General features: G+C 30.6%; 4 protein-coding genes and 1 long non-coding RNA gene across 10 annotated transcripts in view; 2 read left to right on the forward strand and 3 right to left on the reverse strand.

Annotated features, from left to right (window-relative positions):
- Positions 1 to 2308, forward strand: part of LOC115233469 (egl nine homolog 1) — a 6341-nt gene extending 4033 nt beyond the window's left edge. Inside the window, exons 3-5 of one of the 3 annotated variants that reach the window (XM_029803919.1) lie at positions 299 to 418; positions 846 to 1056; positions 1723 to 2308. In XM_029803919.1, coding sequence (XP_029659779.1) covers positions 299 to 418; positions 846 to 1056; positions 1723 to 1754 — 363 coding nt within the window. In that variant the 3' untranslated portion in view covers positions 1755 to 2308. The remainder of the gene's footprint in view (positions 1 to 298; positions 419 to 845; positions 1057 to 1722) is intronic. The other 2 variants (XM_029803920.1, XM_029803922.1) reach the window with 2 other exon arrangements.
- A 1691-nt stretch (positions 2309 to 3999) lies between these two features.
- On the reverse strand, positions 4000 to 6592 carry LOC115233468 (DNA polymerase epsilon subunit 2). 2 transcript variants are annotated; one of them, XM_029803917.1, is made up of 5 exons: positions 6547 to 6565; positions 6320 to 6477; positions 5602 to 6139; positions 4586 to 5269; positions 4150 to 4506 (listed from the first exon to the last, which is right to left on the reverse strand). In XM_029803917.1, the coding sequence occupies exons 2-5, from the start codon at positions 6385 to 6387 to the stop codon at positions 4231 to 4233; spliced, it is 1566 nt and encodes a 521-aa protein (XP_029659777.1). In that variant the 5' UTR covers positions 6388 to 6477; positions 6547 to 6565; the 3' UTR covers positions 4150 to 4230. The 2 variants fall into 2 exon arrangements, with proteins under 2 accessions (XP_029659778.1, XP_029659777.1); XM_029803918.1 differs by having other exon boundaries at positions 4000 to 4506; positions 6320 to 6592.
- A 156-nt stretch (positions 6593 to 6748) lies between these two features.
- Positions 6749 to 8177, forward strand: LOC115233471. The gene is made up of 2 exons (XR_003883779.1): positions 6749 to 6963; positions 7263 to 8177. It is a non-coding gene; the product is annotated as an uncharacterized LOC115233471 (long non-coding RNA).
- Positions 7716 to 15944, reverse strand: LOC115233470 (cyclin-dependent kinase-like 4). 3 transcript variants are annotated; one of them, XM_029803923.1, is made up of 6 exons: positions 15498 to 15944; positions 11013 to 11202; positions 9191 to 9538; positions 8756 to 9022; positions 8269 to 8427; positions 7716 to 8069 (listed from the first exon to the last, which is right to left on the reverse strand). In XM_029803923.1, exons 1-6 carry the CDS (start codon positions 15563 to 15565, stop codon positions 7932 to 7934), a joined length of 1170 nt encoding a protein of 389 aa, XP_029659783.1. In that variant the 5' UTR covers positions 15566 to 15944; the 3' UTR covers positions 7716 to 7931. The 3 variants fall into 3 exon arrangements, with proteins under 3 accessions (XP_029659783.1, XP_029659784.1, XP_029659785.1); XM_029803924.1 differs by lacking the exon at positions 15498 to 15944 and adding an exon at positions 14235 to 14705; XM_029803925.1 differs by lacking the exons at positions 11013 to 11202; positions 15498 to 15944 and adding an exon at positions 14235 to 14703.
- Positions 15945 to 16267: 323 nt separating this feature from the next.
- LOC115233509 (ankycorbin) overlaps positions 16268 to 16764 on the reverse strand; it is an 8462-nt gene continuing 7965 nt past the window's right edge. The window contains exon 14 of the mRNA XM_029803995.1: positions 16268 to 16764. Within this exon, the coding sequence (XP_029659855.1) occupies positions 16642 to 16764 (123 nt within the window). The 3' untranslated portion in view covers positions 16268 to 16641.

The following is a 16764-nucleotide window of genomic DNA, read 5'->3' on the forward strand; positions in this document are numbered from 1 at the left end:
ATATATATATTTTTTAAATTAAGGTCTTCGGGATATTCTATTGTTAATCGATAAGGTCAAAGTGATGCATATGTGACCTTTAAGAATTAAAATATTTATTTTAATTTGAAATATAAATATATATATATATTAGTTACATAGTAGTATATAAATGATTGTATGTATGACAAAATAAATATTTATATTTCAAATTTAGTAAAGAGGAAGATAACACATTTTCTTACTTTTAGTCATTATAATTTATGCCGAGATTACGATTCGCTCTTTCAATCAAATCTATTTTTCTTCTATGTTCCAGGCAATGGTAGCTTGTTATCCTGGTCACGGTTCGCATTACGTGAAACATGTGGATAATCCTAACCGAGATGGCCGTTGCATCACGGCCATTTATTATCTTAATCGGGATTGGGATATCAAGGTACAATTCTAGATATCCATGAATTAATATATGTCTATAATTATATTTACCACTTTATATACGAGGAAAGTACGTTTACTCATGTACGAGAAACTTCCGTGTTTTACAAATATCATAATATTTCAAGTAATTGATTATATATATATTAAGGCTGTATAAGGATTTGTAATAACGTACACTGATCTATATTCATAATCCATTAAATTGTCAAACAACTAACTCACCTTATCATTTAAGTAATTACAAAATTGACTTCCCTTTCGAGACACCATAGTCTATTATCTTGATGCGCGAATTAGGAATCTTTATAAGATCTTGCAAATATAGCACCGTTCTTGAAGCGAAAGAATAATGTAAGGCCCGATATAATAATTGTGTATAACGGCGGAATTTATAAATAATTGTATATTTGTTTTATTTCACACAGGAGAATGGCGGACTTTTGAGGATATTCCCAGAAGGGTGGCGCGATCAAGTAGCGGATATCGAACCTCTTTTCGATAGGATATTATTTTTCTGGTCTGACAGGCGGAATCCGCACGAAGTGCAACCAGCGTACAAAACGAGATACGCTATCACACTTTGGTATTTCGATGCCGAAGAAAGGAATCAGGCTTGCCGGAGATATCAAAGAGAAAGTGCGTAAACGATCGCATTGAGCATTTATTTCTTTACCCTTTCTCCGATACAAACTAGTCATTTTTACATAAAATTTTTAATAAAATATCAATGATTACAATGAAATTAATCCTCGGGATACCAAGATATATTTTATGATGTTAAGAAGAAATTAGATCTTGCTTCATTTTATTCTGCATATTGTTCATGTGTATTAGCTAAAATTATAATTTCAAGTGACAGCGTAGTAATTCTTCGCATTTCCATATCTTATGAACTGTATGTGAACTACATGAACACGTGCGATATCGTTCAAAGTTAAAAAGAACGTTATTAAGTTTCAATAGTTTTTTTTTTTTTTTTGTGAAAGTCGAATTCTAAAGTGTTGTGAAAAAGATAGCATTAAAAAGTTTCACAAAAGAAAACTCAGTTTTAAATTAATCGAAGAATATATAAGTGAAAGAAACAGCGCAGAAGAAACTTTATCAATGTAATTAAATGGTTTAAATAAATTTGGAGGGTATTTTTCTTCTAATTATTTGTTTTTCAACTTTGTCTTGTAAATATATATTTATATGTACTATTATTATATATACATAAACATTTTATTTGCGGCTACAGAAATTGTAATAACAACTGTACTTATAAATATATATGGTAACCTAGATCACAAATTTATTTTTTAGGAGAACTACATACGAAGAATGATAGTTCGTGAGACATAGAGTGCGAACAACTTATTACGCCGTCTGATCGGACTAAAAAATTAGTATTTAAAATTAATATTTTAAATATTATGTATTATTAATGTATTATAATAATTTTTGCAGGAGGAATTGAATAGCATACGAAAAAAATTATATCGGACAATGCGTGTTTACGAGGAAGTGCAATAGAAGTATAAGAGCGTAATTCTTCTTTCTTTCTTTTTTTTTTTTTTTTACAAATAGCACTGTAATATATGTGATGAATTAATGTGTGTAGTTGTTACAATTTACACTTATATATGTATAATCGTTTATTTCGATTTCAAAGATTCTATGTTCGCACTTTGCAATCAATATTCAAAATGTCTAATCTGCTTCATATATTTTGAGAAGAAAACTCATATACTTGTATCAGTCATGCATTTCTGTTATGTAAAATATATTAACAATCCTTAAAGCATGCTGCATGTGGAATATTTTAAGCAAAAAATATGTAAAATATAATGTACAAAATTTCTTCCAGAGATCCACTATTGCAAATATTATACATCTATTTTACATCCTGATCGTATTTCAAGCAAATTTATATCCCCATAATATTTATATGCGTAATATTTCTTAGCAATATTAATACAACTGCTGGTTGGTAAAGAAATTATATTGCTCACACACACAAAGATGTAATGTTAGTATTATCATGTTGTAATGTTACTATTAACGACTTTTTACGCTTACATAATGATCATATTTGGTTTACTATGGCCAGTAATTGACTTATGCTTCCAGTGCGACGAATTGAAATAAATTGAGAATCAGTCTGTACCTGTATAATGTTATGTACATTGCAAAGTGGTAGAGAAACGTTGTGTTTAATACTATATGTAGCTATTTATATGAATCGATAGGAAAGAGTAAGCGAGTGCGTACCATTCGTGTCCTATTTGGAAAGTCTGATGTAAGATTCTATTAGTCACTTAATTTAGGAAATACAAGAGAAGCGTATAGAGATAATTAGAAAGAGGTATTATACAGGGTGTCCCAAAAGTGGCCACCCCTTTTATCTTTTAAACTAAAAGAGATAGACCGTAATAAATATATATCAAATGAAATGGTTCAAACTGAACTCTCTTATGAGCATAGTGATTGCTTCCAAAAACTATCTGTGTTAAGGGGGCATACCCGTTTGAACCTTCGAAAAATGAGTACATTTTCTAGATTTTTTTTGCAGAGCAATGACTTGATAAAAATTTTGAATTTTTTTACAATATTAATACAATATTATTAATAATGATCATATTTGGTTTACTATGGCCAGTAATTGACTTATGCTTCCAGTGCGACGAATTGAAATAAATTGAGAATCAGTCTGTACCTGTATAATGTTATGTACATTGCAAAGTGGTAGAGAAACGTTGTGTTTAATACTATATGTAGCTATTTATATGAATCAATAGGAAAGAGTAAGCGAGTGCGTACCATTCGTGTCCTATTTGGAAAGTCTGATGTAAGATTCTATTAGTCACTTAATTTAGGAAATACAAGAGAAGCGTATAGAGATAATTAGAAAGAGGTATTATACAGGGTGTCCCAAAAGTGGCCACCCCCTTTTATCTTTTAAACTAAAAGAGATAGACCGTAATAAATATATATCAAATTAAATGGTTCAAACTGAACTCTCTTATGAGCATAGTGATTGCTTCCAAAAACTATCTGTGTTAAGGGGGCATACCCGTTTGAACCTTCGAAAAATGAGTACATTTTCTAGATTTTTTTGCAGCGCAACGATTTGATAAAAATTTTTTTTTACAATATTAATGCAATATTATTAAGTACTTAAATAAAAATTTTCAAACACTTTTATCATATCAAAATATCCATATTATTATAAAAAAATTATGCATACCTCTCGTTCGTTAACACAGATAGCTCTTTTGAAAACAACCATTATACTCACAATAGAGTTCAGTTTGAACGATTTAATTTGATATATATTTGTTACAATCTATCTCTTTTAGTTTAAAAAATAAAAGAGGGTGGCCACTTTTGGTGGGACATCCTGTATATTCATATAATATAATATAAATATTCCATCTCTTAAAAAATTATCACAAAGCTATTGCTTCTCAATATTTTCCGTTGTAATACTGTTGGACACAAAAAATTAATTGTAAGACAAAAAATAATTCCTCTCCATCATTTTCGTTTACCCTCCCTCCCTCCGAAGGCCTCCTCGTGTGACTAAATTATTTTTATTTCTTGGATTTAATTTAATTTGTTTTGTGTTTACATAGTACACAAAAGTTATGATTTAAGTGATCCATTTCAGACGCGTTTTCAAAGTATTGTAAAAATAAACAAGAGATTTTGTGTTATAAAAATAAAATAAATATATAAAATTATGAAAGACTAGCGTATCAACTGATCCAACATAGTAGTAGCGCTATGGATTATCAAATTGTCAAAATTTTTCAAACAATACTTATCTTTTCAAGAAACGTCGGTGTCGTTTGGTAGCTGACAATCTTGGATCTGATTGATAGCAGGCACATAAACTTGAAACGAGAAATTGTTTTTCGAAAACATTCCCGGATTTATCACATAACAATCTGAATAGTCTGTCGTGTATGTTCCAAAATTGTCAGCGATCACTATGAGATCTGGCGTTGGAAACACTTGTAGAGCATGATCGTATCTCCAATAGATCGGAACAACTTGGAGAGGCACAGGAGTCAAATGCGATTGGCTGATGATAGCTTTCGCAAACTAGAAAAAAATTTGTTCAATATTGATATTAAAAACCGTATTTTTGATAATAACTCATGAAACATGATCATACACTTACGTGTTTGAAGAAATGTTCCTCTTTCGGGAAACGAAGCGCGTTCCTGCACATCTTTGTCAACATATCTTCCCTCAATACCACGATCTCTTTTGTACAGTATTGTATTCTACACGGATTTGTGGTGAAAATAGCGTTTGGTACTATTTTCGTGACTTCCTCGATGATACACTTGGGTAAAGGAGGTTTCGGTAAAATCTTAGGCGAGCCTAGATCATGCGGTCCGGGTACGAAAACAAATTTAGAGGATTCCTTCACGTTCGCATACTGCGTTATTATATCGGTCAAATTTTTAAAACCCGTTATCAAAGCTTGCGCGCTAGTTATATTCGTGGGAAAACTCAAGAAATGACCGCATAATACGAAAGCTATAGGAGGATAATCCATGTAACCTTCCAGGACTGTTTTAAATTTTTGTAACACGTTCGGCATGTCTAGCCATAGTTCTGCTATGAATACTATCATTCCATCCGGGTCGTTCTCTTCGTGAACTTGTAACTTCTCGGACATTTTCAAAGACACATTATGCGGTCCACCAAATGTATTATTATCACCAAAATCTGATCGCATACTCTCCGATAATTCTATTGGCGGAAAGTTAATATTCTCTACATATAATACATCATCCTTATATACACCATTAACTATTACTATGCAGCCTTCCATAACGAAAGTATCCTGAAAATCGTAACGCAGGATAAGGAAGATAACTGGCTCCTGATTGCTGCTTCTGCCATATCCCAAAGATGTCTTATTCTATTGGGAAATATATATTCATATCATATAATGTTGTTAGAAGAATTTATCAAACATCAATACTCTGCGAGAACAAGAAAATATTTTATATGTATACATGGATCTGAGAATCAATTTTCGCAAATTTTTTTGAAAATTATTAAGTTTTGATAGCATTCTGAGATATTTCCATATTTTTACTAAAAATTTCTAAAAAAACTGCTAAAGCAAGGCCGGATATAATAAGATTTATTGTAAATAATTATCTATATTGTAAAGGATATTGTACTGCTTAAGTCGATTTTAATGGTTCCAGTTGTATCTTCCAAAGAATATTGATCTTCCACTAACTGCGTTATCAGACCCATTACACAAACTTTTCCCATTTTCAACTCGCTCAACAGATATTCAATAGGTATTATATTCGTTTTATCCATCTGCTGTTTCTCAAACTTAGAAGACTGAAATTGCTTATGCCTCAAAGTTTTGTACCATACCATTTCAAAACGATGTTTAAAAATCAGTGACTTGTATTGTGTTTCAGGATACAAGTTTTCATTGTCGATAATAAACTTTTTCTTGGAAATGTCATACTTAATTTTTGGTATATCATATCCACTAATAACATTAAATACTGTTTCAGTATTTTTCAATTTATTTGGTTCTACACATTCTTCTATGGCAAGTTTTATATGTTCGGCGCTAACGTGTGGATCATTCAAGTTTTGGGCTAGGACCAGCTCTATAATGCGATTCAGCCAAGATTCACGTTCATCTTCTGCTATTTTTAACAGCTGTTTTGCGAGAGATACTCTAAGTTCCCTGAAAAAAAAAAAAAACGTAAACAATAATAAATACATTCAATCATACATAAATGTAAATAATTTAAAAACACACTTGATATAAAAAGTAAATGAAGAAAATAATTACACAGATATATCTTGATTGTGCTATACACAGGTAATATTATCTCTTAACTTTTAAAAAATACAGAGTACTTACCTAGACAATACCAGACCGTATAAGGAAAAGTTAGTTTGAATCATTTGTGCACATTTATTGTCAGCCATCGTCGTTACACAAAAATACAAATTACTAAACTAATTATGAATAAAAATGCACATGAACTATATCAGGTAAAAGCTAATTATAGTTGATCGCTGGAAAAGAAGTCATTTTACATTATTTCTCACTGCACATTCACCGCAAAGGTTAAGAAAACTTTTTACCTATCTCCCATCTCGCGTCATTTTTCCCGCCTTTCGAATCTATAAAGGTTTGTTCTAAAATCTATTCGTTTGGTTGAGTATTACTCGATCGACTAATCAGGATAAAGGGAACAAAAATTGTTCTGATTGGTCGATCAAATGATACTCAATCGAATGAGTAGATTTTCGAACGCAACCAAAAACAACAAAGGCTTCTTTGTCCTGATTGGTCGATCAAGCAATACAAAATTTGCTGTGCGTGAGGTGAGATTGCGTACGGATGAATTTTGATCGGTTTTTTTAAAAGAGACCGATTCGGTTAGTATTAATTTGTTCAATTATCGCAAAAATCTGCGTATTGCTGGAGAATAATTATCTGCTTTGAATCAATTTACGAGTGCATTGTTCAAATACTTTTATTAATTGATATATATATAGGTTAGTATTATAGGTATTGAGTTTATCGGTAAAAATTATTAATGATATTATATATCTTGTTTTTTCTTCTCTTTTCTCGTATTTTTTTTCTATATTTTTGTTTATTTTTTATCACTAACGTTAATATTATTGTATTGCATAATTTGTTGCAATTTATTGTAAATCGTGCGCAAATATATTTACATTCGCGCGTAGTAAACAAAGAATCATTTTTTGATCAAATTGCTTGGATGTGTTTTATTTTATATATCTTGTACATTTAATATATGCATTAAAAGGAATCCTTCTTTATTTTTCAGGTATATTGTAGAACAAAAGTAAATGCAAACGCGTAATGCAAACAATTACTATCATATGACTTAAAATGCAGTCATCTAATGTGAAAAAGTCATGGATACAAAGGAATCCTACCTACTCTATCATGATACCACTAATCATAGGACTTCACATAGGTTGGTTTTCACTGCAACAACATTATGTACCGATGACTGAAAGACACGACCATCCTCTAACTAAATTGTATAAGAAATATATTACGTAAGAATGTAATATATATGAATCCTGTTTGTTGTTATTTATAATGTCGTTTATTTTTCTCTTTAAATTATATTGTTAAATAATAGATTTGTTCGTTTTTCCGCTATTGTTTCCTCCAAGATTTAGGTACTTCCATTATGGAACATTCTGTAGCTGAAGCAGCAATGTTACCTGTCTTTTGCTTGCAGAATATGATATAAAATAAATTTCTCTTATTTTATACAAAACTTTTATTGTAAGAGATATACATATGAATTGCACAAATTACTTCTATTTATAAACAAATCAAAATCTAAAAGAAGTCTTTAAACTTCATAAAGAAAAATGTGGGAATACAAATAAAAAGATAATAACAATCATTTTCATAGAATTCTATAAATTAACGTAAACATCCTTAAAAAACTTAGGAAAATATATGTACAATCACAGAATTAACCTCTTATAGTAGGTAGATGGTCAAAATTTTGTTGATGTATAGAGGAGCTCTTCGGCCGATTTTCACTGTGGCTATGAATAGAAGGACCAGCCTTGGGTAACTGGGGTAACACCATTTGACTGTAATTAGTATTCTGTAAACATGAGAGAACACACGTTATCTCAATCTCCTTTTCCTCCATAAATTATTCGCAAGATGTTCAGTAATATGTAATAAATCTGTCGCTTGTCGACAAATCTTAGATACTCTGTAGAAAATTCATTCTTGATATATTTTATTGTCCGACTTATATTTTCTGAATATTTCATCGCGCATTCAATCATTAAACTTACCCGAGAACGTTCTCGATACTTTTTAAGTTTTTCGAACTCTTCCGTCTCGACGTCCGGCATTTTGAAATGAAAATTGTCGAAGTAAGAATGTCGCAATAACTGTTCGCATGTCCATCTTTCATTCGGATCTTTATCCAAACATTTTTTCAGGAAATCCAACTATCGACAAAAGATATACACGACAATTATCACCAAAGGAGATAATTCTGAATATGATATATTATTTCTGATATATTTTATTAACACTTGATTTATACTAATTATTTCAGCCGATGAATACATCTAAACTTTTTATCGACAACAAATATACATATATGATATTTTCCTGAAATTTTGAGTAACTAACTGTTGAAAAAATTTTTTTATTTTACGATATATTTATTGGAACTTTTTTACTCAAAATTTCTGCTTGATATTAACTGACGTTTTTTTTATGTAGTTACACGTTTTACATTTTCTGTAATTAAAGCAAATTTATCGCTATTACCTGTACAGGACTATTATTTCCACGAGGTAAAGCGTCTTCGAGAGGCGTTAGGGTTTGCGGTGTTGGAAGAGTAATGCCGGTAAAGAATTCGTTCTGTTGAAAGATAGCCATATGTCTTGGTAAAAGATCGCCCAGCGTTCTTCTTATTAAATACAGCTGATCTACATCGGATTTTCCTGGCCACAATGCTTCACCCCGTATTAATTCCGCAAACACACAACCGATTGCCCATACATCGACCGGAGTGCCATATTGTGTGTCTCCGACCTGCTCCGGAAAACAGGTAATTAATCGCTATATACCATAATCAAATAAAAAAAATAAAAAATAAAAAATTTTTTAATGTTATATAAAGTTAAGAATCTCTTTACGTCCAACTTTTATTCTGCAAATATCTTAAGCAAGCAACGTGAAAAGTGTATATGTGATATTTACCAGTAATTCGGGTGCTCTGTACCATCTGGTCGCGACATATTCCGTATAATTTTCACCAGGACTGAGCATACGTGCGAATCCAAAGTCGCATAATTTTACCACGCCTTCGGCGGTAATGAGGATGTTTTCCGGCTTCACATCTCTATGAACGCATTCGAGGCGATGGCAATAAGCGATGCCCTGCAAAATCTGCCAAGTGATCTGCCTGGTCGTGAGATCTGGACAACCGCTAGGATACTTCTCCATCTCATTCAGAAGAGTGTTCTCGCAATATTCGAATACTAAATGTAACTTTCTCTTCCGTCTAAAGACTTCCAAAAGATTGACCAAGTTCGGATGCTTGAGATTCTGCAAAAGAGAAGCATTAATTTTCCCAATTTTGGATTTCGATTATACGAACGATTTCGATTATTAACTATGCGAAGAATTTACGCGGTAAATTAAAGTTGGTAGCCGAGCGATCAGTAGTCTTGGCGCGTCCCTGGAAACTTTTTTCTTTTATTTTTTAATTTTTTATGTTTAACCTCGATTCCAAAGTTTATATTGTATACATAATTTCACATATTCTTTGTATAAAGTATCGCGAAGAAATTTTAGAAAGCTCTGTGCTGTTAATTTTCAAAAGGACACTTTCATATATATATAGTATACTTTTGTCGAAGGGAACAGCCTTGAAGTAAAATGTCAAAACGTCGCGGAGCTTAGAGGGACCTATTTGAATGTGCATATGTTTGGCGGTGAACCTACGCTGATGATTGTAACGATAAAGTTAGGTCGGTAAAGACCGGAACACGCCAAGATATTGACCGCCGCCCGGTATTGACCGTTGGCTACTTCTCGCAGCCAGTGTTGCACTTGTGTATATGCGAGCTTCTTATCGCATAAATAAGAACGTAACTTCCTCTACACGTGAGCGTACCCCATTGTTCGGAGTACTTGCCGCTTCAGTTCTATCGTAGACGACGATCTCAAAAACGGTAGAAGAATTTTGTTAAATGTATAAAAATCAATCTTCTTAGTTACATTTCATAAAATCTGTCCACGAATTTTTTATTTCAATTATCGAATTCATATATTTCAAAATAAGGATATTATTTAAAAAAAAAAGAGTATGGAGTTTTTTAATGAATTTATCTACATCTAATAAATTTATTAATTCTTAGATGGTCGAAAATATCGAAACTGACCATCACTTTATCTATAGGTGAAAACTAGCGGTCGCGGATACATTAACGGAGGTCGTTCACCTCACACGAATGCGACCCTCGGCGGACTTAGTTATTCCGTGGATTGATCGATTCACGCGGAAAACTTTGAAAATTATGTCAGCAATTTTTATATTTAGTGATTTTTATATTACAGCAGAAATCTTACATACGGTATCCGTCATTAAACATTTTTAGCCAGTTTTACTAGCTTGACAGAAAAAATGCTAAATGTATTTTGATTTTTAATTGATAACTTACAAATCGCAATCATAAAAGATATTTTGCAATTATTATCATTTTATTATAAAAATCTAGATTATTTTGAGTTTTTTCAACGGAATGTTTTTCTTTTTCAATTATATCTCTTCATAACAGTTTTTTTACCATAAACAATTTTATTGATCCATAACTCGAAATTTTCATTAGTAGTCATTTAAATTTGAAAAAAAGTATTGCTTTATGGATACCTTATCGATTATTTTCAATTACTTTCTGATATTGCCTGATCGATTGCTTTCAATTGATATTTTGTGTCATAGAAGATGTCCCTTTAAATTCGCTTGAGTGGCGTTTATTAAAAAATAATGCAGTGATCATTAAAGAAAAGAACTGACCTTCAGCAGACGTATCTCCCGCAACGCGATTTTACGTATTAGAGGATCATCTTCGGTCTGCTGAAACTTCTTTACAGCCACCAATTTTCCAGTTTGTCGATCTCTACACTGGAAGACAACGCCGTAGCTACCCTCGCCGAGTCGTGCCAAACGTTCGTAACGCTCCATGGCTTTGCTCGGCGCCCGAGACCTGTGCAAAAATCATATTTCTCGCTATTATTAATAAATTTAAATAAAATTCAAACGCATTCAATGTTATTGTTATGAAAATAATATAGTACGGGCATATTAATTTTCGGAAAAAATTCGGTGCAAAAGTATATTATTTCATAATTCGAAAGTATTGACTCGATCAAAATCGTCACAATATTATATTTTATATTCGATATTTTCGAAAATTGAGATCTATTTAATTCCCTATCTGTAGCTAGGAATTTATTTAATTTTATCAAATAATTTTATGAAGAATGCAAATTTTATTTGATACAAACGATTTTTATGACTATTATTTTTGAGAGCACAAAATCGACAAACTTTTTTCGATGTTCTCGAATACCCACTTTTTATATTTGGCAAGGCATGGCAACGATGCCAATTGTTGGGTAAAGAGCATAGTATCACGAGGAACGGTACCAGTTAGACTGTCTCTATCCCGATGGATGACCAGGGGTCAAGCTGCCCCACAAGTTTTACTTTATTCAAACCTTACGCTTATAGCGCAGACGCGACAAACCAGACTTGTGAACGAGCGATTGCAATACCGGATCAAATTAATATCTATACGTATTAATGCTCTAAAATAGTACGATATTTCCGTATTTGTAATAGCGATATTGCAATCGTTATCCGATATCAACCGAATAATAGGTTTATTTTCCATGAAAAAGCTATTATAATAAAAACTTGATAGAATCTTATATGTAATAGAAATTGGGAAGGAAAAATTTGCTCAATGAAATGAATACTTTTTAACATTTGATACACAATCGGAGAAGGTATGGATTTTTCACAATTTCACGGACTAGCATGACTGAATAAATTTTTTATAGGAATGTGTTATTTCAGTTATGATAAAATTAATAAAGAACTATTACATGTTTTTTAAAATTCTTTATTCTATTGTATATGAAAAAATAAATTTCAAGTGTAGAATAGAATTTTTCTTAGGAATTTTTTAAGGAATTTTTGTCAAGAAAATTGATTTAAAAAATCAGAATACTTTATCTTTTATAAAATAATATTTCTATTTTCATTCACATAAGCTTGCATAATTTTTAATTGTCTCGCGATATACGTAAACTGTCTGACGTATCTCAACAGTGGCTATCCGAAATAAGTACAAAGCAATATTGTTTCTTTTAAATATCATACTCACTCAACAATTTAAAAAATACATTAACGGCTATTAATCACCATTTTAAATAATTAATGTAAATAATTAAACAATAATACTTTGTATCTACTAATTGGAATTATTGTTACCAGTTCTGATACATATTTTGCGAAATAATATTGAAATTAATTAGGTCGAAATCATCGAAGATTCTGATAAGAATAAGGCCGCGAATTTGTTTGTGATATTTTTATATACGAATATTTATTTTGTCATATAATTTATTTTAATATTATTTTTATGAAACAAGTGTATATTGACTGGATTGTATTATGTTTAATATACATCTTGATCTGCTCTACAATTATTTGGGGAGGTTACTGGCCGAATTAAAGATCTCTTACCACTGTGGTATGCATTGTCGACAGTTCGCGAACCTTATGTCGTTTATCATATTGACGTGATCGCGTACGTATTATATACCATAATTTCGGATAAGGTAAACTGTATGTATTAATTTTGAAAATTAATTTATGCATTCGGATGCGTGCTTTGAAAGTAAATCGACAAACAGGACGCAGCTATGCCAGGTTATTAAGAAGTATGAATCGTTAAACAGCTAAATTCACGAAAGCGTGCTTTGTTTTATTAAAAGTTATATACGAATATTTATTTTGTCATATAATTTATTTTAATATTATTTTTATGAAACAAGTGTATATTGACTGGATTGTATTATGTTTAATATACATCTTGATCTGCTCTACAATTATTTGGGGAGGTTACTGGCCGAATTAAAGATCTCTTACCACTGTGGTATGCATTGTCGACAGTTCGCGAACCTTATGTCGTTTATCATATTGACGTGATCGCGTACGTATTATATACCATAATTTCGGATAAGGTAAACTGTATGTATTAATTTTGAAAATTAATTTATGCATTCGGATGCGTGCTTTGAAAGTAAATCGACAAACAGGACGCAGCTATGCCAGGTTATTAAGAAGTATGAATCGTTAAACAGCTAAATTCACGAAAGCGTGCTTTGTTTTATTAAAAGTTACAATTATAATATACAGAATTTTAGTTATTTTTATTTTCAAAAATAATCTAAAAAAAATAGTTGAATTATTGAATAAATAATTTTCACTATACTGATTTCTTGTATTTCAAAAAGACGTTTCACTTTTAGAATATTGTATGTATGTTCGTTGGTCAAAATTATTTAAAACTTAAAAAAAGTGAAATATTATAGTATTCTTTTATTTTTTTTTTTATTTTTTACGAAAAATGTGAAAATGCAAACACACACTCACACTTAAACATAAATCATTTAATCGTATTTAACTTGTGTACAATATATGATTATTTTTTTCGAGAAGCTTTAATTAATTAGACGCAACCCATACAGCACAGAACATTGTAACAACATTGCAACAACATTGCAACTTTGTAGCAACATTGCGGCAATGTTGCAAATGTTGCTGCAATGTTCTGTGCTGTATGGAAAAATATTAAAAAGTTAAAAAACGGAAAAATTATTTATTTAATATTATATATCAATCTTCATTTTATATTCATACTAAAATCTTTGTCTTACAAATGCATTTTGCAATATATTGTAATCTTAACATTTTACGTAATTAAATCTCGAAGATTAATCCATACTTGTCAGAATAAATTATGTGATTAAAAAAATAAATTAGTAAATAATAAATATAAACTTATCTACATAATTTTTAAATTTTTCATATTTTAAAGATTCGATTAAAGAATTGTAATTCGATTCGGCGTATAACATTCAGTGAGTATATGACAAGCTTGATGTTTCTCGATAAAAAGAGAGAGAAAAAGAAAGAGAAAGAAGTAAAAAAGCAATTAATACGTACAAAAACCCAAGAATAGAATTCATGAAATACTTTTGCCAGGTCACCCTCGTCGGCGAACATACCGGATAGTACTAATACGCTGAAGAAACGTCGCTTTACATTATTGTTCAACTCTTGATTATTGACAATCGATATTACGTTCCGACTACGCGTTTATATATCCTGACCGTGAAAGAGGTCGAAATGTTTCTGATTGTTGGACAAACTCTCTCTATAGCGGCTATAGTTACGCAATGTAAAGCACGAAAACATCCGGGAGATGTATAAGATTTTTGGATGATCCGTGACAAGAAATGTAAATAGCTATCGCTATTCGCGACTTTTCTTATTCGCGTTTAATTTAACTGAGTAAATAATTTATTCCTCTTTGTTTACAATATCTTACGAATGTATATTAGAAAATTTCATAGATTAAAAAATAGAAAGAGAGTGGAGCAAAAATAAAGGAATAAAGTATTCTTTATGAAATTATTATTATTATTTCAGTAAAAGACTGAGAAAAGTAATATGAAAATAATCTTTCTGTTCTCATAATATAGAGAGAATACAGATATAAAATACTGTATTTTAGTAAATAATTGGAAAAATTTAAATATTAAAATGCGACTAGCGAAACCGAAAAATATATTTTTCAAAATTATCGAAAAAAGATTTCTTTTTTATTTTCTATCTGTTACTTACGAAACGATAAATTTAATTTATAAATTTATTTTTCTATATATGAGAGATATTAACAAAATTGTAGTAAAGTTTATTGTTAACTGTACGAAACGATTCTTCATATTACATATGTAATGTCAATTTTAGTTTAACCATGACAAAAGATTATCATTGTTTATAGCTTGTATAAGAAACATTTTTTATGTTAACGAAATGCATAGCCTAAACCTAAACATTTCGTATATGTTTTCAAAAAATATAATTCAATATAATGAATATAATCCGGAATAAAATCTTTCAACCGTATTGAATTGAAATTATTCGAGACGTCTTTTTTGAACCTCATAAGAATCGTAGGACAATTGTCTTTTTCGGAATTAAAAGGCTGTTGGAGAATCGATCCTAATGAACTAAATGTCAAATGATCAAAAAGCCCAAATACTATATTTTGACATTAATAATACAATTACTAAAATTCGACATTAGAATAAATTTTTGAAAAACGTCAGATAATTATCGAAAGATGCATTTGAAAAGGGAGATGTTTTAATCGATTCGAGCATGAAATTAGAGATGTGCTTTTCGTTTGACATTAATGTTTACCTCCTTGGTAGCAACGGCAGAGTGCTACCGAATAGCCAGAGCTTCCTATCTTGGAGCCATTTGTCCATTCGAAGGCTTCTTCACAGAAATTTCACGTTACAAATAAAATAATATTCATGCTGCAACCTGACGAACAATATTGCGACCATCGTGGATTCGATAAGTCGCGTCGTCATTGTTGACACAGTCTATTGCCGAACCAGCGTTACTTTGATAGAGAAACGCGCGTCCTTTTGCCTGAAAGCACGTCGACCGACTGATCGATAATCCTTTGAACCGACCCTTTTGATATCTGCCGCACCTGCTTTACCTAATTTTACTGATTTGCATATGCTGGAAAACAGCAACATAAGTCGCTCGAGATAGCATCGAATCTCTCAAAATATATTTGATATATAAAAATAATCCGTATAATTTTATAGATAAAGTGCTAGACAATTATTATGCTTTCTAATATTGTTTCTGCTAAAAAGTAACATTTATATTATAGATTATTATAATATAAGATTATTCATTATAGGGATAAACTATATATTTAATATTTTTGTACTATTTTTATATCAATTTTTAGGATATACATTGGAAAACATACAAAAAGATATATTATAATTAATACTGACAATGAGTCATTCATTCACATTTTATTTAGAATATATCATTTTACATATACCTAGAAAATAGAAGAGAGAAAAAGAAAAATATGAATCAGATGTATATTTTATTATAAATAAAAACTTGTTGTTTAATTTTATATATAATGTATTAAAAAATTTTATTCTGTCTGGCAGTTTTGAGATGTATTTCTTATATTATTGTTGTGCGTCAAGCAAATTTTTCTGAGAAGAATTATTGGATTTAAGGAAAAAAAAGATATCAAAGTTTTTTTATAATTGACAAAAAATATCTAAAATAGAAAACTTTTTTATGAAAGAATAAAACAAAATTATTCGCATGGCAACAATTCTCTACATTTTTTATAAAGTAGAGAACGTAAAGTCCACTGCTTTTGAAAGCATATTTCTTTTCCTACACACAAAACTCAATTCTCGACATATACTTTTTTTTTTTAACTTCTGTTTTTCTCGCAAGTTATTAATCATTCATTAATCATCAGATTAGGAGAAGAAGTCTATCTGAAAAATGTTTACACACTCTTTGCATTTCTTCGTATGCAGGATGATTTGGATTTCTCATCGTCTTGCGTTTCGCCTCTTACAGTGAATGTAACAAAATATTTTTTGGTACGATCTAACTTCTCAGTCGGAAG

This window comes from Formica exsecta, unplaced genomic scaffold (genome assembly GCF_003651465.1).
Source record: "Formica exsecta isolate Colony F162 unplaced genomic scaffold, ASM365146v1 scaffold175, whole genome shotgun sequence".
Classification (NCBI taxonomy): domain Eukaryota; kingdom Metazoa; phylum Arthropoda; class Insecta; order Hymenoptera; family Formicidae; genus Formica; species Formica exsecta.

What these genes read in the sequence shown, in the direction of transcription:
- LOC115233468 (XM_029803918.1), bottom strand. Translation starts at nt 6,387, where the DNA reads ATGGCTGACAATAAATGTGCACAAATGATTCAAACTAACTTTTCCTTA. An exon ending in AAATCGACTTAAGCAGTACA is followed by an intron (nt 5,270 to 5,601) that starts ATATCCTTTACA and finishes ATCCTGCGTTAC; the next exon opens with GATTTTCAGGATACTTTCGT. An exon ending in AGGAACATTTCTTCAAACAC is followed by an intron (nt 4,507 to 4,585) that starts GTAAGTGTATGA and finishes ATTTTTTTCTAG; the next exon opens with TTTGCGAAAGCTATCATCAG.
- LOC115233470 (XM_029803923.1), bottom strand. Translation starts at nt 15,565, where the DNA reads ATGGACAAATGGCTCCAAGATAGGAAGCTCTGGCTATTCGGTAGCACT. An exon ending in ACAGAGCACCCGAATTACTG is followed by an intron (nt 9,023 to 9,190) that starts GTAAATATCACA and finishes TTTCCGGAGCAG; the next exon opens with GTCGGAGACACACAATATGG. An exon ending in AGTATCGAGAACGTTCTCGG is followed by an intron (nt 8,070 to 8,268) that starts GTAAGTTTAATG and finishes TCATGTTTACAG; the next exon opens with AATACTAATTACAGTCAAAT.